Genomic DNA, 22,385 nt, shown 5'->3' with positions numbered 1-22,385 from the left:
AATGTGAATATTTCCTGATTTATTTCTTCCTCTGGGAGAGGAAACTGAAGATCTTTGGTTGAAGGCTTCAAACTATCGACAGAAATCCACGAAGCCTCAGCAAGTTCTTCATTTAAAATAAATACGAAGTCAAAAACCAGGTTAGAAACGAGCCAACAAAGATGTTCAATCAAATCTAAACCAGGTTGAAACGGTCTAAAAACATCCCTAAGCAAAGCCTGAAGCCAGGATGAGACCAGGTCTAAAACCAGGACAAAAGCCAGGCCAGAAACCAGTCTAAAAAAGGTCTTTAGTCAGTCTTAAACCAGGCCAGGAACCAGTCTAAAAAAGGTCTTTAATCAGTCTTAAACCAGGCCAGGAACCAGTCTAAAAAAGGTCTTTAATCAGTCCTATACCAGACCAGAAACCAGTCTAAAAGAGGGCTTTAATCAGTCCTAAACCAGGCCAGAAACCAGTCTAAAAGATGGCTTTAATCAGTCCTAAACCAGGCCAGAAACCAGTCTAAAAGAGGGCTTTAATCAGTCCTAAACCAGGCCAGAAACCAGTCTAAAAGATGGCTTTAATCAGTCCTAAACCAGGCCAGAAAACCAGTTTAAAAACATCCCTAAATCAAGTCTGAAACCAGGTCCAAGACCAGATCTGATACCAGGTCTAAAGCCTGGACAAAAATCAGGTCAGAAACCATCCTAAAAAAGGTCTTTAGTCAGTACTAAACCAAGTTAGAAAAGGTCCTGAACCAGGTTTGAAACCAGTCCAAGAACTTTCCTAAACCAGATCAGAAACCAGTATGAAACCAGGCCAGGTCATCTGTTCTCTGCACTTTATTCAAACACGAGCTTCACTTTATAACAAGAGAAGTTATCAAATAGTGTACAGTTAATATGTGATAAGATTCATGCTGTAATAACATAAAATAAAAATCTTATTGAACAAAAACCTTCTGCATCTAAAGTCTCTTTCAATAGCTAAATCTTGACAGCTCATTTTAAAAAAAAGGAACTAAAAGCAGCTTTATACCAAAACTAAACTGCACTAAAACTTCTCTACTTTTTACATGCTGCACTTTTAAATGCTGTATTATCTGATCTTGAGACCGTTGTCCTGTTCTCTGATGGAGAGAAATCTCTCTTCATCAGGACACATCAGAGAACAGGATTGTTTTAGGAGCTGAAATCAGACTTTGGTCGCTTGTTAAATGACTAAATCCAGATAAAACATCCACTGACCTCTTCCTGGCTGGTGATTTTCCGACGTCTTCCTGCAGCGTGGTCAGTCTGGAGCTGAGGCTGCCATTCTGGGGCTCCTGGTGGATCAGACTGACAAGACACCAGCTCTGATTTACATCCATCCCGGTTTTTCCTTTCACACATTTATGATTTATTTTTTCTCCTCAGAGCTAGAAGCAGCGGCTAAAGCTAAAGAGACAGAAGATGAAGGAATTAAACAGCGACACTCACGTCTTTCTGACCCCAATGGGAGTTTTTCTAGCCGAGAGAGAGAGAGAGAGAGAGAGGAAACAGAGTTTTTTGTCTTTTTTTTTCTTGGAAGGAAAGTTAATAGAGAAAACGAGCAGATCTGATTGAAACAACAGCAGAACAACGAGCACACAACAAGCAGCCATTGTTGGACCGACACGTCCGTCAGCTTCGTCTGTTTGGCGTTTGCTTAATAAAAGTCCTCGTGTCCAATCCTTTCATCTCTCATGTTCTTAATTCATCAGATCACATGACAAGGGAGAGTCGTTTACGTCTGAGAGGACTCATTTCACAGACAGAAAGCTTCAGGAGCAGATATGACAGATTCAACACGCCGTGAAACGTGTTTGTAACAGAACACAGAACAGACAAAAAGCTCACGGATGTTCAAATGGCAGATCGATGCAGGAGTAGAGCCAGGAGGAGCAAAAAACAGCAAACAAAGGGTGACATTATGGTGTTTAATCAGCCTCATACAGAAAACAGCAATTTAATTTAGCGATAATACGCTGCCTGTCCAAAAAAAAAGTCTAATATTTCATTGGACCGCCTTCAGCTCTGAGTACGACACACATGGCATCGTTAGGGTTGGGTTAGTCGAACAGTCAGTTACTTCATTTTGATGCAGGGAGTGCTATCTTAAACTGTTTTTTTCATCGAATATCCTTTCATCGTTGCTAGATGAAGTTGCTGCTAGGTCGCAGTTCCTGCCTTTCCCATTAAGCATTTGATCTGAACGGCACAGTGATACAAAATAGTGCAAAGAAACCCACGAGTGAACAGTATCATCCTTTCGCTGAGCTGTCTGAGTTCTGTAATGTCACAGCATTTATTTCTGTGCAGAGTTGGGTTAATTTTCTACCCAGATCTTGTGTTGATGATAGGAGAGTCGGACCAAAGTCTTGTCCAGAAAATCCCAAAGGTTCTCAGTGGGGCTGAGGTCTGGACTCTATGGAGGACAGTCCATCTCCTGCTCCCTGATCCACTCATTCTCAATGTGAGCCCCATGAATCCTGGCATCGTCATCTTGGAACATGAAGAAAAACCCCACTGATGGAAAGACCTGATCATTCAGTATCTTCAGGTAGTCAGCTGACCTCATTCTTTGGGAACATAACGTTGCTGAACCAGACCAACCCCAGATCATAACCCTAACCCCCACAGACCATGATGAGGGTATCACTTCATCTGCCTCTTCATACCCTGATGCCCCCATCTGCTGGTTAATCTTTAACTCACTCCTCAGGACACTATACCTACTGTCAGGCACGGAGGTGGCAGTATTATTATACTATCAATTTAACTGACTCAAATCTGAGACAGAAAGACAATAAATTTGTGGTCTTTCTGAATTAGTTCTTCAGGTTCTTGATGGGTCTCAGTCAGGACTTTGGGGAGACCAGTCTAGAACCTTCATTCTATCCTGATGGAACCATTTCTTTACCACGTCTGTGTGTTTGGACTCATTGTCTTGTTGAAACATCAAACTGTGTTGAAGATCAACCTTCTGCTGATAGTTTTAGGTTCTCCTGAAGAATGTGGAGGTGATCGTCCTTCTTCATTATTCCATTTACTTTGTGGAAAGCTCCAGTTCCACAGAGCATGATACTGCCGCCACCATGCTTGGTGGTAGGTTTGGTGTTCTTGGGGTTAAAAAAAGACCTGCCCAAGACAGTCTGGAACCAGTCCTAAAAAAGTCTAAAACGAGCACAAAGTTAGGACCAAAACCAAACCTAAACTGATTCCCCCATCACTCTGGAACAGGGTAAATCTGGACCCATCAGACCACATGACCCTCTTCCATGGATCCAGAGTCCAATCTTTATGCTCCACAGCAAACTGGAGCCTTTTTTCTGATCAGTGGTTTTCTTAGAGCTGCAGCTGTTTAGTCCCAATCCTTTGAGTTCCCTTCATGTGGAAATGTTCTTCCTTGCACTATTAAACGGCCGTGAGTTCTACTGTTGGTTTCCTACGATCATCTAAGAGTTTGTGCCTGAAGATGATGGTTCTCCACCATCCTTCAGGTTTTAATGATGCGATGGACGGTTCTTAACCTGATTTTAGCAGTTTCATCTCCTTAGTTGTTTTGTTTCATTCAGGCCAATAATTTGACCCTTCTGAGACAGATAAACATCATTTCATGACCACAGGATATGTCTTCCAGCAGGTTGTTGAAGAAATGAGACTCACCTATAGGGTTAAAGACGTTGTTATCACTGCAGTAATTATCCAGTGGAAGGATCTGAACTATTTTCTGAGTTAAATCCAGGTGGGTTTTTTTTGGACAGGCAGAGTATTACGTTACTTATTCTCGATAATTAATAACAGTGTAGGTTTCCAGCAGTAATATGTATTAAAACAAAAGTAAAAAACATTTTTTCCCCAGAGCTGTCCACAAACACACTCATTATGAGCAATAAAGAACCGAGTCTAATTTCACACTTATTCTGTTTACAGATTTATATCTGCAGAGTATTGTATTTTATCTGGAGATAGTGTGCCTTTTTCCGTTTTTTATCTACCATTAGAAACTTCATTATGCGAAAACATAATGCCTGTGAAGGTTCTTGATTCTTCTAAAGTCACGTAAAGTTGTGTTTTAGAGGAATTATTGTAGAGCTTTAATACTTTGATAAAATCACAGCATAAATAAATAAACTCCAGTGTTTGGAAGCTGTTCTGTAATGACAGAAGAACTCTGGGCCATTTTAAAAATAAATACATTAAAAAATAATGTAAATACTGACTATTTTATCTTGTTTTGTTTTATTTATTTTCATTATTTGACATTAATTTCATTATAATTAACTTTGTGACTTTGTTTTGGCAAAAATAAAGCAGTTAAAATAATAATTCTAATAACAATAACTCAGCTCTTTGTCTAATTCATGGATTATTGCAGCTACTGACTGTTATTTTCAGATATTCTGTTTTTTTGTTTTTTTTTTTAACTCTGGTACTTTACCTACAGTTTTGGAGTACTTGTAATTTTACAGTATTTCAGTTTTCTGCTACTCAATACTTGTGTTTTTTACTCCACTACATGTATTTATTAACTTAACAGTAGTTACTTAGCATATTTAGATGAATGATATAATGATGAATGATAAAGCTGGACAGTGTTCTGCTGCTGGACGATGAGCTCAGGGCTGTTTATCTGCAGGTTTAAAGACATTAAACGCTGTTTTGTTAGAGGGTTAGTGGACCAACACACACTGTGAGGAGGAGCTGAAGGAACCATGCAGGGAGACTTTGTTCTGCAGCTTTTGGGCAAAATCAAACCAAGAATCTTAACATGTGAGGAGCTGAGATCAGCTATGAAATCCAGAATAACCGTGGTTCTTTGTGGATTAACGGTTCTAGTTTGATTCGGCCCACAGTGTGTCTGGTGTTCACCTCTGCCAGGTCAGGTCTTCCTCCAGGAAGATGTTCCTGCTGGCTTTACGGCCGCCCACCGGAGTCCGAGGCTCATTGGGCTCCAGAACCAGAACTGAAGAGGGCGAGTCGGACAGAGCGCTCAGGTCCTCGCCGATGGAGCCCGAGTCGGCCGAGTGGGCGTAGCTCAGAGCGATCTTACGGCAGTACGTGCACGCTCGCAGATCTCCTAAAAACAGACAGAAAGACAGGAGAGAGAAGATGGATGAGACGAGGAACCCAGAGAGGTCAAACAAAAACACTCAACTCTGATATACAATTATGGGAAAACTGTAGGACTGCACAGTGGCTTGGTGGATAGCACCGTCGCCTTGCAGCTAGAAGATCCCTGGTTCGTGTCCCGGCCTGGTTCTGGTTCTGGGATCTTTCTGCATGGAGTCTTCATGTTCTCCCTGCTGGGTTTTCTCAAGGTTCTCCAGCTTCCTCCCACAGTCCAGAAACATGCTGACGTTAACTGGTGATTCTAAATTGTCTGTAGGTGTGAATGTGAGTGTGATTGTTTGTCTCTATGTGTAGCCCTGTGATAGACTGTTACCTGTCCAGGTGAACCTTCACCGTCAGTCAGCTGGGATAGACTCCCCCCCCACATGACCCTAATGAGGATTAAAACGGTGTATAGATGGATGGATGGATGATTATGGATGGATGGATGGATTATAGATGGATAGATGGGCGGATGGATGGATGGATGGATAGATAGATAGATAGATAGATAGATAGATAGATAGATAGATAGATAGATAGATAGATAGATAGATAGATAGATAGATAGATAGATAGACAGATAGACAGATAGATAGACAGATAGATAGATAGACAGACAGACAGACAGACTATGAAATGTCTGGTAACATGGATGCAGACAGGTTGTGGAGGATCCTACCAGTAAAGTTTGCACCAAGTGGTAGCAGATATGAAATGTTGAACAGATGATTAAACAAACCATAAATTTCAAGTTTTTTGAAGCTGTTTTGGCTGAAAAAGATCATCAAAGTTAAATACCTTTAGTTCATAAACTGTACAAGATATCACAAACACATGTAACACCACTATAGATCCGAGTATCCTGTGTCGTGGAAAGTTTAAAGGACCATTCAGAAAAGATAAAGTTGAGCAGCATCATCACCCCCTCTGTGCTGCTGAACAACAGGAACTGTGTGGTTCTTTAAAGGTGAACCTCAGAAAGTTGTGTCTATGAAGCAGCAGCTGCTAATTTTAACGTCTTTCTGTGCAGCAGAAGTTATGATGTTGAAAATGTTTGGTTGTTCAAAGTCTGTTAAAGTTGTTTGACTAGAAAACAACACCCCATCTGTAAACACAAAGGAGACCAAGTGGTAAACACACATTACTGTTCAATAATCTGGGGTCCATTAGAAATGTCCTTATTGTAGAAAGAAAATCACTTTTTCCAATGAAGATAGCATTAAATGAATGATAAATCCAGTGTAGACATAGTTAATGTGGTAAATGACTATTGTAGCTGGAAACAGCTGATTTTTAATGGAATATCTCCATAGAGGTACAGAGGAACATTTCCAGCAACCATCACTCCTGTGTTCTAATGCTACATTGTATTAGCTAATGGTGTTGAAAGGCTCATTGATGATTAGAAAACCCTTGTGTAGTTATGTTAGCACATGGATAAAAGTCAGAGTTTCATGGAGAACATGGAATTGTCTGGATGACCCCAGAGCATTGAACAGTAGTGTACGTTCTAGACAGTTTTATTTGTTTCATTTCAAACACTCTGAGCATCAACAGTCTAAAAGATCATCTTTAGCCAGTCATTTTCATCTGTCAACCAAATCCAGTAAACAGATAATAAATATGGTATTTATATGGTAGAGAACTTCCACCAACTTTCTTAGAGTTACTTGGACCTCGGACCAAACTGGACTGAAATGAAGTTTCATGACTTTGTTTACTTCTTTAAATATTTCAGGGAAACTGCAAAACAAGCCAGATGTAAGAACGAGCCTTTAGATGAGACATCAGATAATAAAGTCACACCACGTTGTGACGCATTCCTCTAATATCACGGATCATCACCCACCCGTGTAGCCCATGAACTTTCCGGGGATTTCCTGGTTGCAGCAGCGGCTGCAGAAGATCTGCCCACACAGTCTGCAGTGGTGTCGGCGGCGGAAAGTGGTGAACTTCTCATTGCAGTCGTAGCACTCTTTACACTGACTGTCAGGCATCCAGTACTGCTTCAGGTCGCTGTCCTGCAGGGAGGAGATCACCTTTAACCCTCAGAGGAACACAACATGGTCATCAGAAAGCACAACCCTCAGGTTCTCCATCGACCAACGCAACCAGAAAGACATCTGATCGTCCTGGTATCATTCAGCAGAAGACTGAACCCAAACATGAACCATCTCCAGTCATAAAAAGAACCAGGAGAACATCTGAACCTACAGAGTTCTGATCAGAAACAGGTCTAAACTGAGTCTGGAACCAGGCCAGAAACAGGTCTACACAGAAACCAGGCCAGAAACAGGTCTACACAGAGTCTGAAACCAGGCCAGAAACCAGTCTGAAAACAGTCCTAAACCAAGTCTGAAACTATGTCCAAGACCAGCTCTGATACCAGGTCTGAAGCCTGGACAAAAATCAGGCCAGAAACCAGTCTAAAAAAGGTCTTTAGTCAGTCCTAAACCAGGTCAGAAACCAGTCTGAAACTTGAGCTGTGATCTCAGTTTGCAGTTTCTCTTTGTATGTATAAATTAGAACTCTTCATGGTAATATTTTTAAACATCCTAACTCTACTTGTAGTTTCTAAAACATCTGCACTGGTCTGTGTATCTTTAACATTCTTATATGCACTAACAGTCTTCAGGACCAGTGAGATCAGGAGGTGCTGCTGAGGTTACCTGACTCTTCCCCTCCATGATCTCCTTCAGCCTCTTCAGCGCTGTACGGAGCTGGACAGCGGTCCGGGGGTCATGGTTCAGAGACGCATCCGACTTCCTGCTGCCATCTGAAACCAGGAACAAACACTAAATTAACTAAATAAACCAGGAAACCTTTAAAATCCGTCCTGCTGCATTGTCAAACATGCTTTTAAAACAGATCCATAGAATCTAGTTAACAACACGAGAGCAGAAAACCCAACATGAAGGTTAGCTTCACACCATTCCAGCAGCATTAGTACCTGGGAGAACATTAGAGCAAACCAGAGAACAGAAGCATTTGGTTGGAAAGCAAACAGTAGCATGCTGGAGGTTACAGCTAAAAGCATCTTAGTAGAACAACACGGTGCAGAAGACCTCACCTGGCCAGTCCACTGGAACCGGAAAGACAGGAGAACCACGTTAGAGTCCACAAATACCTCACCTGTCTGAGCTTCACCTGTCTGAGCTTCAACACCTCACCTGTCTGAGCTTCACCTGTCTGAGCTACGGCTGTGGCCGTATTTTGGTAATGTTGTGTTTGTAGTTTTGAAATGTTTTTTTGTCTGGGAGTGGGTGTTCTGTGTTTGTTTGTAGATCTTTGTTTCGTCCTTGTGGTCTGTTGCGTCCTGTTGGTTGGTAGTGGGTGTTCTGTCTTTGTAGATCTTTGTGTGCAGGAGCTGATTGGTGGCAAGGCGGACCCAGCGCTGATTGGCTGAAACCTATTTTAAATCTTGGCGGCCGGCAGTGATGATGGGAGCCTCTCTGACAGCAGCACCCGTTGTTTTTTCCCAGACTCCAAACCTTTGCCGTGATACCTGTGTTTTTCTGGTTAGATTAATATAGTGTGTTTTTTTTGTTTGTTAGACTTAGGTATATTTTTGTAGAAGTGGCAGTTTTGTTGGATTGGATCTTTTGTTTGAGTGCTATAATGCCTCTTTAGTTTGTATCCAATTGTTTTGTTTGTTTTTCTTTTTTTTTGCTTGAATGAATAGCCCATGTGGTGGCCTCTTTTTTTGTAAATAGTGTAAATAAACCTTTTTGTAATTTTTCTACAAACTGTTCATTGTTTTTTGGGGACTGGGAAAATATTCCACCTTATTTATTTATTTATTTTTTAAACAAACATTATGCTACGCACCTTCCCCCTAGACGGTGCGTAACACCTCACCTGTCTGAGCTTCAACACTTCACCTGTCTGAACTTCAACACCTCACCTGTCTGAGCTTCAACACCTCACCTGTCTGAACTTCAACACCTCACCTGTCTGAACTTCAACACCTCACCTGTCTGAGCTTCACCTGTCTGAACTTGAACACCTCACCTGTCTGAACTTCAACACCTCACCTGTCTGAGCTTCAACACCTCACCTGTCTGAACTTCAACACCTCACCTGTCTGAGCTTCAACACCTCACCTGTCTGAACTTCAACACCTCACCTGTCTGAGCTTCAACACTTCACCTGTCTGAACTTCAACACCTCACCTGTCTGAGCTTCAACACCTCACCTGTCTGAACTTCAACACCTCACCTGTCTGAACTTCAACACCTCACCTGTCTGAGCTTCACCTGTCTGAACTTGAACACCTCACCTGTCTGAACTTCAACACCTCACCTGTCTGAGCTTCAACACCTCACCTGTCTGAACTTCAACACCTCACCTGTCTGAGCTTCAACACCTCACCTGTCTGAACTTCAACACCTCACCTGTCTGAGCTTCAACACTTCACCTGTCTGAACTTCAACACCTCACCTGTCTGAGCTTCACCTGTCTGAACTTCAACACCTCACCTGTCTGAACTTCAACACCTCACCTGTCTGAACTTCAACACCTCACCTGTCTGAGCTTCACCTGTCTGAACTTCAACACCTCACCTGTCTGAGCTTCAACACCTCACCTGTCTGAGCTTCAACACCTCACCTGTCTGAGCTTCAACACCTCACCTGTCTGAGCTTCAACACCTCACCTGTCTGAGCTTCAACACCTCACCTGTCTGAGCTTCAACACCTCACCTGTCTGAGCTTCAACACCTCACCTGTCTGAACTTCAACACCTCACCTGTCTGAGCTTCACCTGTCTGAACTTCAACACCTCACCTGTCTGAACTTCAACACCTCACCTGTCTGAGCTTCAACACCTCACCTGTCTGAGCTTCAACACCTCACCTGTCTGAGCTACGTTAATCATCCAGGTCCATAATGAGTCTACCTACAGACCTTCTGGTTCTCCTCCTGTCTACAGTCTGAACACATTTCATTCACAACCTGACAGATAGAACCTTTATCTAAACAGAAAATAGATTTTAGAGACTCTGACTTATAAAACAACAAACAGACCTCCAGTATTAAAACTTTGATCAAACGTGGACAAAATGAAATGACTGTTTTACAGCTGACGTTACGTCTGGACCTAAAGACACTGAGATGGAAGCTTTAAGAACCAGAGCCTCCACTGTCCTCTGATCAGTTCATTTATTACAGAAAACCAAATAATATTAATAACTGATAATCCAGTAAACTCTGAATCAGATTGTCTGTAGGAAACACAGCAGCTGTTACATGTCTGAACTACTAATTAAAGGTGGAGCCACAGATTGAGATCTAATGAGTTTAAATCAAACCTTCCTGTACTCACCTTCTGTCCTGCTGCGTCATGAACTCCAGCTCTAACTAGAGAAGCTGCTGTTCAACGTCTGAGGCTGAAGGACGTCACTGAGACGGATCATGTTATACATGGAGTTATTTAGAGAAGAAGAACTGAATCTGTCTGAGTGAACAATAAAACATCCTAAACCACACATCTAATGAAGAGAACCAACCAGAAGAGATCTCAGTGGACACAGCATCAGACTATCAGCCTGGATTCATTCGAAAGCAGCAGAAAGAGCTCAGATCTGCACATTTAGTCACCAGAGCAGCTGCTCACATTCATATGACTCCTGAAAATACATCAGCTGGTCATTTTAGTAGCTTTCATGATGGTTTTGCATCATTTTTCTGGTGTTTTTTTTAATCTTTTTCACAGTTGTGGTGGTTTAGCTTCTTTTTGTGGTGATTTTGAGCCTGTCTATGGTGATTTTACCCATTTTTCAGCTAATTTCTCATGTTTTTGTGGTGACTTTGTGCCTGTACTAATTTCACATTTTTTATGGTTATTTAGCTTCTTTTTGAACTAATTTTACATCTTTTTGTGCTGATTTCGCTTCTTTTTGTGGTGGTTAAAGGCCTGTTTGTGGTGATTTCTCGTCTTTTTGAAGGGATCCTCCACCTTTTTGTTAGAATTTTCTATCTTTCTCTGGTGATTTTGTGTCTTTTTGTACTTTGCTACTGAAATAATGAGAACAGACTGACTATTGAGGAATAAACCAGCAGTCAGCTGCTGTTTTCAGATGATCTCCATGTTGGTTGTTGAGCTGCTGTTGAAATCTTACTTTCTGAACTAAATGCAGAAACAGACGTCTTTGACATCAGTTAGTTTAGAATCGATTCAGGAAATGTTCAGTGGAGGTAGAGGAGTGAAAATAATGGATTAATCCTGAAAGGCTGCTACTGTAGAGCTGTTCTCCTGATGACAGGAACACTGCAGACTAACCAACCAGCTGAAGGAACATCTCTCAGTCCATTAGCTGGCTAGCTTGGTGTTCTACAGTCCTGCCTCTCAAAGAACCAATCGTTCCTCCTGTGCACGTTCACGCTGGTGCACGTTTGGTAAAGCAGGCTGAATCTGAACATACTAACCAGATAAACATCACCAACCTGTCTCCAGAACCACAGACTCCACCTTTAAAGCCAGAACCTTCAGAAACGTTCTACAGACTCCATCCTGGTGGAAGCAGCAGCGGGTGTGCTGAGCGTCTTACCTGAGGCTGTGAAGGTCCGTCTCAGGTGTTCTGGATGCTGCTTGCGGTGCGCCCTGTAGGCTGAATGTGATGGACTGGAGGACCAGCTCCTCCTCTCAGACTGAGGAGACGGAGATGAAACATCTGGTTTCCCTGCAGCTGTGGAGGGAGAACGACCCTCCTCTGGACAGAAACACAGAAACACGTGTAGGTCAGTGATTTATGATTGAATTCTACCTCTTTATTTACTGCCCATCATACCTTCACCAATAATTACACTCATTAGTAATTAGCCCACCTGTTTCCTCAGTTAATTGGCTCATAGTTTGGTCTAGAAAATGTCAGAAAGCAGTGAAACACACCTGTTCTCATGATTACTGTTACAGTTCAAGCTGCTAGATTGAGATTTTTGATTTTCCTTAAAAATAAGAACATTTCAAAGTAACTAAGTAACTTTTGAACGGTAGTGCACATGAATTAAATTTGCTCTATGTTAAAGTTGCTTTATATTAATTAAAGTTGCTCTATATTAGTTAAAGTTGCTCTATATCAATTAAAGTTGCTATATATTAGTTAAAGTTGCTATATATTAGCTAAAGTTGCTCTATATTAATTAAAGTTGCTATATATTAGCTAAAGTTGCTCTATATTAAAGTTGCTCTTCATTAGTTTTGGTTTTGTGGTGAACTTATTTTCCCAACTAGAGTGTTTCTGATGCATATCTTCTGTTTCCACTGGTTTTATTCTGAATAAACCTGAAGTGAGCCTCTGGGACATTAATAACTTCCAGTTGTGAGCAGGAAAACAAACACGTGACTCCTGTGGTTCACTGGTTCCTGCTTTCACTGCATCACATGACGGCACGAGACCGGAGCTAATCACTGGTTAAAGGTGCCTAGACTTAAAGAAGCAGCAGGATGCAGAAAACACGGATTTAATAAAACCAGCAGCTGCAACATGGAGCAGATCAGGGATCAGCTGAGTTTCACTAAGATCTCTCTACTACTACCTAGAATAGAATAGAATAGAATAGAATACATCTTTATTGTCACTGTTACGGAAAACAATGAAAATCAGTTTAGTACAAATAGCAGCATTAAAAATAAGCTATATAAGCCAATATTAACACACCCTAAAAATATACACAACCGAAATATAAGAAGTTTAAGAAATATAAGAGCAAACCTGCCAGATCTTCATAGTAACTGATGCTGAGGAGCTAGATCTCCATGGTAACTGATGTGGAGCTAGATCTCCATGGTAACTGATGCTGAGGAGCTAGATCTCCATGGTAACGGATGCTGTGGAGCTAGATCTCCATGGTAACGGATGCTGTGGAGCTAGATCTCCATGGTAACTGATGCTGAGGAGCTAGATCTCCATGGTAACTGATGTGTAGGAGCTAGATCTCCATGGTAACGGATGCTGTGGAGCTAGATCTCCATGGTAACTGATGCTGAGGAGCTAGATCTCCATGGTAACTGATGTGTAGGAGCTAGATCTCCATGGTAACTGATGCTGTGGAGCTAGATCTCCATGGTAACTGATGCTGTGGAGCTAGATCTCCATGGTAACTGATGCGGAGCTAGATCTCCATGGGAACCGATGCTGAGGAGCTAGATCTCCATGGTAACTGATGCTGTGGAGCTAGATCTCCATGGTAACGGATGCTGTGGAGCTAGATCTCCATGGTAACTGATGCTGAGGAGCTAGATCTCCATGGTAACTGATGTGGAGCTAGATCTCCATGGTAACTGATGTGGAGCTAGATCTCCATGGTAACTGATGCTGTGGAGCTAGATCTCCATGGTAACTGATGCTGAGGAGCTAGATCTCCATGGTAAATGATGCTGAGGAGCTAGATCTCCATGGTAACTGATGTTGAGGAGCTAGATCTCCATGGTAACTGATGCTGAGGAGCTAGCCTGGTCCAGGTTCTGTTCAGAGTTCAGATTTAAACCTCATAAATCTGTGTTTATGTTTGTTCTGTTTCCATGCTGGTCCTGCAGCTGATAGATCTCTGATTAGAACACTGATTATCTATTTGTATTTATTACAGAGAATATTCAATCAATAACTTTAATTTATCTTTGATTTGGTTTAAAGTTTAACATCTCTAAAGAGCAGCTGTCAGTTATCAATAATCAGTACTGATCAGTAAAAAAAAAAAAAAAAAAATCTATGAACACGTGTTTTACCTGCATCATCTACAGCAGCAGCTTTTTCTATTTTTCCCGTAGCTCTCGATTAGAACGTTAAAACCACCTGCTGAAGGAGGAGGAACCTGATTGGTCCGTCTCCTGCAGGTGACGTGTGATGCCTCCATCTAGTTCTCAGGTGTGGTCCTCACCTTTGTTGTTGAAGCGGAACAGGTTGACGAAGGAGCTGTAGGCGGAGCGTAGCGGCGGCTCATCCTGCTCTGGGGTCAGCGGTTTGAAGTGGGTCAGGTGGGAGGGGCTGCTGGGCGAGATGACGGGCGGCTCCACGCTCCAATCAGCTGATGGCTTCTCATCAGTAGCCATGTCACTGCTTCTCCTGCTGTCCAGGGAGGAAATCCAGTTAAAGACCAGAACCATCAGCCTCAGCTCTGAGGAAACATCTGGAACCTTAGAACCTCTGATAAACAAACTGCTTCTCTGACCATCGTTCTGTGTCTTTGTTATTGATTTAAGTGTCTTCGTGGTCAGACTGTGTCTCATTTTCTACCTCTTTGGAGTCATTTTGTCTCTTCTGTTGGTCATTTTGCATGTCAGTTAGTTCACTTTGCTTCTTTTACTGATTCTTTCACAGTCATTTTACATCTCCTTGTATTTATTTTGATCATTTTGCCTCTAAAATTGGTCGTTTTGCATCATATTTTAGTTGTTTTGTGTGTTCTTACGTCTCTTTGTGGTCACTGTGCTTCTCCTAGTCATTATTTTGCTTCTCTTGTAGGTATTTTGTGTCTGTTATGGTCACTGTGTCGATCATAATGATAATTATGTTGGTTATTTTATGTTTAATGGTTATTTTGACTCTTTTTACAGTCATTTTGTCTGTTCTGTTGGTCATTTTGCATCTTATTTAGGTCATATTATTTCATATAAAGCTTATTTTATGGTTATTTTGTCTGAGCAGTTATTTTGATTTATTTTACAGTCATTTTGTGTCTTTATGTAGTTATTTTGATCATTTTGCCTCTAAAATTGGTCATTTTGCATCATATTTTGGTTGTTTTGTGTGTTTTTACGTCTCTTTGCAGTCGCTTTGCTTCTCCTAGTCATTATTTTGCTTCTCTTGCAGGTATTTTGTGTATGTTTTTGGTCATTGTGTCAATCATAATAATAATTATGTTGTTCACTTTGTCTTTTAACAGTTATTCTGACTGTTTACAGTCATTTTGTCTCTTCGGTTGGTCATTTTGCATCTTATTTAGGTCATACTGTGTTTCTTTGGGTCATGTGATGGGTCATATTCGTCATTTTTTGTCTCTTTGCAGTTATTTTGACTCATTTTACAGTCATTTTGAGTGTCTTTGGTCGTTTTGCATCTCTTATGCATCTTTTATGTCTTATTTTATTCGTTTTGTGTTTCACATTTGCATCTCTGTGATTGTTTTGCTTCCCTTGTGGTCATTCTGTGTCTGTTTTTGGTCATTCCAAGCCTCTTTCTGAGACGTTCAACAGATCTGTTCATGTTCTTATTACAGTATTTGTGGTTAAACATAAACCAGACTTACAGTAACTCTAACTGAACGTTGGACTATTGCTGCCTGTGACAGTGTGGACATAAAAACATAACAGCTCAGGTGGATAATAAACACACAGCGGCTTCAAACGTCTCACTAGAACCATGTTTCAGTGAAACCTGTTCAATGACTTCAGCTTTACAAGAGTTCCATGTCTCTTTTCAGGCATTTGGCCTCATTTTAGATGTTTTGTGTCTCACATTGACCTGTTTGTGGTTATTTTGCTTCTCCAAAGGCCATGGTGTGTTTACAGTCATTCTGCCTCTCATATCAGTCATTTTGCATCTTATTATGATCACTTTGCATCTGTTTGTGGTCATTTTGCTTTTCTTGCTGCTGTTTTGTGTCTCATTTTGGTCATTTTGACTCGTTTTACAGTCATTTTTTATGTCATTGTGGTTGTCTTGTGTCTCGTATTCAATATTTTTTCTCTGTGGTTATTTTTCTTCTCTTGTGTTCATTTTGTTTGTTTTTTGAAAATGTTATGTCTCACATTAGTCATTTAGTTCCTGTTTTTGGATATTTTTGCCTCTGGTGTGGTCATGTTGATGACTTTTTAGTCATGTGTCTGTTGACAGTCATTCTGTCTCTCATAATGGTCATTTTCAGTTTCATTTTGATTGCTTTGTGTCTCTTACTGGTCATCATGCCTCTTTTAGTAATTTTATGTCATCCAGTGTCTCATTTTATGTCTCCTTATGACCTGTCACCAGACATCAGAGCTAACCAGGAAGTCAACATTTAGGTATTGCCTGATAATTGACTTTAAAGTTCCACTTCAGACCGTTAAATCTTCTAAAACACAGTTTTACAGGAGATTCTGTTTCCTGCCGCTACTAAGCGAACGGACTTTACTTGGTCTGGCTTCTGTTTTCCTCTAAACCTGACAAACAGAACATTTAACGAGCATCTGATCCCTGAACGTCCCCAACATGAACCACAACTCGTGACCCAAACACTGAGCTCCATCCTGTCTCCTGTCTCTCTAACTGGCCGTGAATGTGGATCTACTCACCCTATGAAGAAGGCTACGGAGTCTGGGTGAGCTACACACGCCATGCTATCAGATCCAGCGCGGATAATCCCCTCTGATGAAGGCTGGACCCTGGTACAGCTACACACAGTATTAACAGAGGAGGAAGCAGAAGTAGCTCCACATCCTGCAGCTCATCATGTGACCCAACAGGCCGCAGCTGACCGCTTTCCTGCTTCATCCCAGCTAATGTTCACATGATCAGGATGTTTTCTGCCTTCCAGAGCCGCTATCAGCCTGCAGGCTCATTAAAAACCTCAAAGAATCCTCATTTTATCCGCTAAAGCCACCTAGCTCCGGCTAACAGCTACGAGCTTCTGTCTCATTTAACCACCATGTTAGCGTGTTTACAACAAACATTCGATAGTTTTACTGTTTAATTATTAGCAGCAGCTATCTGACGGCCCAATAATGACCCAATAAGCTGATACTTGATCTGCCGCCGTTAGCTCATCGATCAACTGTTTTTAGCCGCGCTAGCTACCTGTAGCCTTGGCTAGCAGCTAGCGGCTAACGGCTAGCCGGCGGAGAGTCGCTGCCAAAAACACCGCAGAACCTCCGAGACGCAGAAAGAGCGACTTACCGGATCACCGGAGGAGCCCGACATCCCTGGATGAAGCTCCGATGTGAAGGCAGCGGTGGAACACCTGGACGGGAGCCGACTACCGGGAAACAATCGATCCCCGCAGCGCCGGGAGCACACAGGAGCAGAGGTCGAACCCAGAGACATCGATCGGACCTCTGTGCTGTTATGAAGCGGCGCCCTCTGGCTGGAAAATAACAGTTTATATGTTAGGATTTATTATTTAAAGGCACTGCAAGCTTACCACTGAAATTAATATCACATATAAGCAGTATAATATTGATATTAATATAATTTATTGTGTAATTAAGCCTCGTATCGTCCTGCGGGTCAAATTGATTGTAAAGTTTGAAAATGTGGGAAAAAAAATGTGGAAAAATATTTAAATATTTTCACAGTGAAAGTTTTCATGTCCACATTTTCAACATTTTTAGGAATTTAAAAAAAAAATATTTACAAGAATTTTCTTGCCAAATTTGAGGGATTTTTTGAAATAAAACTTTTAAGGGAAATTTTAAAGGAATTATTGGAATTTTCTTCCTGAAGGTTTTGCAAATTTTCAGAAAGTTGAGGAATTTTTTGACTGAATTTTTGATTTTTTTTTTTTTTTTGGGGTGGGGGGGGATTCACAGTGAAACTTCTGATGTCCACATTTTCAACATTTTTTGGCAGAAAAAAAGAATTGTTAAAAAAAAGTTTCTTAAGAACATTCACAAAAAAATCAACCAAAGCCAGTGGAATTCACTGGATTTTGGTTGATTTTTTGTGAATGTTCTTAAGACAATAGCAGAAGTTTTACTGACATATATACAATCACTTTAGATATTTTTATGATTTTTTTGGAAGATTTTTACTCATTTTTTGAAAATATTTACAAGAATTTTCTTGCCAAATTTGGTGGATTTTTTGAAATAAAACTTTTAAGGGATACTTGTAAGGAATTATTGGAATTTTCACACATTTCACCATATTGTATAAAATGTCCTGTTCATATTAGACTTTCTCCTTTTCTGGGAGGCTGTTCCAAACAGAAAAATGTCCTTCATCAAGATCCTTTAGAGACTCTGATATCAGAGAATAAACAGCTTCATTGGGAGAAGTTGTTTATGTTCTATCTCAAAAAAACGAACACGCTCAACAATTAAAACACAGAAAATGCAGTATTTCTCTTTATGAAGTGGAGTAGAAGTATACAAGAGATTTTAGTTTGTGCTTTAGTTTAGTTTATTACCTTTCAGCTTGATATGTGAGTGAGGAAGCAGCTTCTCTGAGGCTGTCAGCTGTGAGTTAATTTGTTTTATTAAGATCCTCTATTAGCTTTGAGAAGGCAACAGCTATTCCTCCTGGGGTCTTCATTTATTTTATGTTATTATTGTATTTTCCAGCTTCGTGTGTGAAGCCTGAAGACAAATGAATGTTCTAATAAAGGCCCCTAAAGCTCTGTTTGAATGTGAAGAAATACGTCTTATGTGAACAACAGCACTCTCTTTTATGATATTAATAATAATATAGGAACTTTGCAAAACCAGGATAACAACATTAAAGACTGAGTTAAAACAGGAGAGACAGAAATATAACACAAAACACGTCTCACTGATGTTTTGTCTGCACATTGAAAGCAACAGTCACAAAAAAACTAATTAAATATTCATCTACAATGATATTTATTCTGTAAATGTTCGTGAGTAAGATAAATAATGTGGTAAAGACCTTGTAATGTTATACTTTATAACATATAAATAAAACTGCAGCGTTATGTTCTCTAACAAATTATCTGACTGATTTTAAACTGAAGGTTAAAAAGGTCCAACCAGAGTTAGTCAGATATCAGGGTTAAGAATCTACAGCATATTAACAGAACTAGCTTAAATGTCCAGGTAAGAACCCACATTATTATTTATTCTAACAGATTCCCTGGATTTGAATATTAAAGTTGAAACCCTCAAAGAGTCAACAGGATAACTGGGACAAACAACAAAGCAGAGAACAGAAACACTGGATGTGTTGGTGGAACCAGAAACACCTACAGAGGAGCAAACGATGCAGCATCTCCTCTGAAAGGACAGGAAAATAAAATGAAAACACTCACATAAAGCACACGTAGCCACAGTTAGAGGCTGTTCTTAGTGTCTTCGTTACCGTGAGGAAGCAGCTTCTGAAACTATTTACTTTCTGTTTTAAGCTCTGAACACTTCCAGCTGCTCTGTGCCTGACGGGACAAACTCAGGGAAGGAATAAAAACAAGAATAATTTTCTATTTAGAAAATACAAATAAAAAATAACAAAATAATAATTTCTTATAAGAAAGAGATTCAGCTGCTTTGTGCCTGAAAAGACAAACTGAGGGGATTAATCAGAATAATAATAATTTTTTAAAAACGAAATAGTATAATAGTAATAATAATAATAATATAATAAAAGTCTAATGATAATAATCAAAGACAACAACCATAGGGAAAAAACTGGGGGATCAAAACTGACATTTAAAAAAAGATGGTATTCAACATTACAAAAGTCACTTTGTGAAAAAAAAATCTATGTAATAATGCATCTTAAAGAGCGTTTCCTGTTTCAGTGACAGAAGTATTTAATAAATATCGATCAAACTGTCAAAAAATCTTCTTATTTTTATTACCTTTATTTATTTATTTTTTAAATTTTTATTTTTATTTTGTGCCTGAGGAGACAAACTCAAGGGAGGAAGTCTAAATTAAAAAAGTTTTTGATTGGCTCCCGAGGTTTAGCCACGCCCTCATGGCTCGTGGTGGCTGATCAAGGCTTTGTTGAAGCTTCGACACTTCATTCAAAACATGGTTCATTACTCGAGGCCTCAATGACACACACAGCTCGAGTAGGACATCTAGTGGTCAATAATATGAAGTGCAATCAAGACGTGGTCGTTGGTTCATGGATTGTTTTGGATTTGATTCGCCATGCACACATTCCTGTTTGACTACACTAGATGATTGTATGGGTTCTAGTGGACACAAAAATAATATTACTAGTAATAATAATGACAATAACTATTGAAGAGCACGTTTCATATTTCTCATGTTTGTCTGTATCCCTATATACTCTTTGCTTATATTCTGTGTTATGAAACATTTAAACGGTGCTGCTACATTCATGAGATGCTCTACAAATACAGACTGATGTCATTTTCACATGGGGCTGGTGCAAATAAAGATTTTATGGATTATTATGGATTCTGGCAAAGTATGTCTTGGGGTTTATTGGTAAAGAGGTCAGTAAAGAGGGTGTGCTTATGTAACTGGTTATGAGGTTTTATTGAGAAATAATTTATCAACAGTTTTGGGACCACTGTTCCCTCTAAGCTGCGCGCGATACTTTTTTTTTTTTTTGCGCATTTATCATCTATTTTTTTGCCATTTTCGAGTTTTTTTTAACTTGAGTCTCGACTCGATCGTTTTTCTCAGGAGGTTGGACTTCAGCCTTTGTGCTGGAGGGTTGAACCCTCAGTTCCAAGACTTTCAAAGCCTCCAGACCTCCCGAGTCCTCAGGACCTGAGCTTTCACACAGTCTGAGGGCTGAAATTTTCTAAGTCCCACAGTAGTTCTCTGTTAGATTGAACTTCCAGACAGTCCAAGGACTGAAATCTTCTAAGTTCCTGAGTAGTTCTCTGTTAGTTTGAACCTTCACACAGTCTGTTAATGTTTCGATTAAATCTTTAAGGTTTTTCTTTTTAAATGTTTTACCACCTTTTAATGTTTAATTTTCTTTTTAAATCCTTCATTGTATTTTCAGTGTAATTCCTATTTGAACTTTTATTGTCTTTAAGATATAATTTTCTAAGTAAACATTTAATTTTTTAATTAAATGTTTTGTTTTTTTATTGGATAGGTGTAGTGAGAGACAAACAGGAAACAGGAGAGAAGAGTCGGGGGAAGACTTGCAGCAAAGGACCACTAGCGGGACTCGAACCCGGGACGCTGCGTCAGGGACCAGCCCCTGTACATGAGTCACCCGCTTAACCCGTTGAGCTATATGTGCACCCAGTGTTTCATCTGGTTGTTCATTTACCAGAGGATGCTTATAATCATGCTGATGTGGTCTGTACTCTACAGTATTTTAGTGACTCAATAAATGCCTAAGTTGTTGTTTTTAAATGCTTTTTAGTTTTTAATAAACATTTAACAGCCTATATGTGATCAATAAATGGCCTTTGCCTATCTTAAGAAAAATTCACTCAGAACTCTGATATGTTAACAGTACTAAATAAATCAATAAATACATGCATACACACAAAAATAAGTTAATACATTAACTGTGTTAAGATAAGATTTAGATTTTTAAAAAAGTTGTTTATGTTTTTGCAGAATCCAGTATTGCTCACTGGTTGGTCATTACATTTTGTTAGTTTGATTTCACTGTTTAAAATGATGCCACCTCTTTTCAGACAGAACCTGTGATAATAAAACAATACAAAATTTTTAGTTCCGTGTTAATAAAGCACTTAAAGCTTTAAGTATGGCTAAATGCTTTTTTCAAAATTAAATATATCACTCCTTAGGTGGTAGTGGCCCCAAGTTCAGTAAAGTTGGAAAGATATTCACAGATTCGGGCTTCCAGCATCAATAACTCATTAGATATAGGTTGTCAAAACATAAACGGTGCCTCTTTCCCATTGTTGCAAGGCAGACAATGTGCTACAAGCCCAGTTTTATCAAAAGTAGCTGTCTTTCAAGCTACAGGAATAACGTTGGTGTCTATGGAGTGAACAGGGTCCATCTGCAATTTGCAAAACCACTGCAACAGTAAAGAGAGACAAATATTCAATAACTTCACTCTTATACATTGTAGTGTCACTAAAATCACTGCAGCCTTCAACTGGCTCCTGTTGACAAAGTGTTTTAACAGAAATGTAAATGCTGTAATTTGATTCTTTTAATGAACCATGTAACTTGAATGGATGTGATGCTGGTGTGACCACAGTGCACACGTCTGATGTTGCTCACAGTGGTCCAAGGGACGCTCAGGGAGTTTGTGTGTTTGCTCACACTCAGGAAACATTACAGGGAACATTGTCTGGGACTCAAGCAATTCCTTCTTTTACTCACTATCTCCCCAGCCTTAGAAAAAAAAAAACCTGTTCACACGGCACAGATGAGGCTGAGGTACACAGGAAATGTTTGGCTCCATTGTACAAGTTTGGGTAAACAGTTTTGTGGGTTGCCCAGTAAGCCAGTGGGTCTGCCGTTCTTTCTACAATTGCATTCGCTGTGGCACTTTGCATTTGCCAGGCTCTACTTGCGTCTTCGTCTAATAGGCTCCACAGTTGAACTGAAAAATATTGAAGATCATCATCATCATCATCACCAGAAATGTCGGTCATTCCCTATTCAGAAGAGAAAAAGAATACCTGTGGAAGGTGCTGCTGGTGG

General features: G+C 40.1%; 1 protein-coding gene across 13 annotated transcripts in view; it reads right to left on the bottom strand.

Moving 5' to 3' along the window:
- pikfyve (phosphoinositide kinase, FYVE finger containing) overlaps positions 1-17,142 on the bottom strand; it is a 45,971-nt gene extending 28,829 nt beyond the window's left edge. For 3 of the 13 annotated variants that reach the window (XM_055014989.1, XM_055014995.1, XM_055014991.1), the window contains exons 1-9: positions 16,383-16,527; positions 13,991-14,178; positions 11,662-11,823; positions 8,185-8,196; positions 7,784-7,890; positions 6,964-7,135; positions 4,872-5,079; positions 1,458-1,484; positions 1,227-1,316 (exon numbers count right to left, since the gene is read on the bottom strand). In XM_055014989.1, coding sequence (XP_054870964.1) covers positions 1,227-1,316; positions 1,458-1,484; positions 4,872-5,079; positions 6,964-7,135; positions 7,784-7,890; positions 8,185-8,196; positions 11,662-11,823; positions 13,991-14,178; positions 16,383-16,426 — 1,010 coding nt within the window. In that variant the 5' untranslated portion in view covers positions 16,427-16,527. Of the gene's footprint in view, positions 1-1,226; positions 1,317-1,457; positions 1,485-4,871; positions 5,080-6,963; positions 7,136-7,783; positions 7,891-8,184; positions 8,197-11,661; positions 11,824-13,990; positions 14,179-16,382; positions 16,528-16,983 lie in introns of those variants that run through there. The other 10 variants (XM_055014992.1, XM_055014993.1, XM_055014999.1 and 7 more) reach the window with 9 other exon arrangements.
- Between the last annotated feature and the right edge of the window lie 5,243 nt (positions 17,143-22,385).

Source organism: Amphiprion ocellaris, chromosome 11 (genome assembly GCF_022539595.1).
Source record: "Amphiprion ocellaris isolate individual 3 ecotype Okinawa chromosome 11, ASM2253959v1, whole genome shotgun sequence".
Taxonomy (NCBI): domain Eukaryota; kingdom Metazoa; phylum Chordata; class Actinopteri; family Pomacentridae; genus Amphiprion; species Amphiprion ocellaris.
Note: the sequence above shows the minus strand (reverse complement) of the source record. Positions and strands in the feature narration are given on the sequence as shown.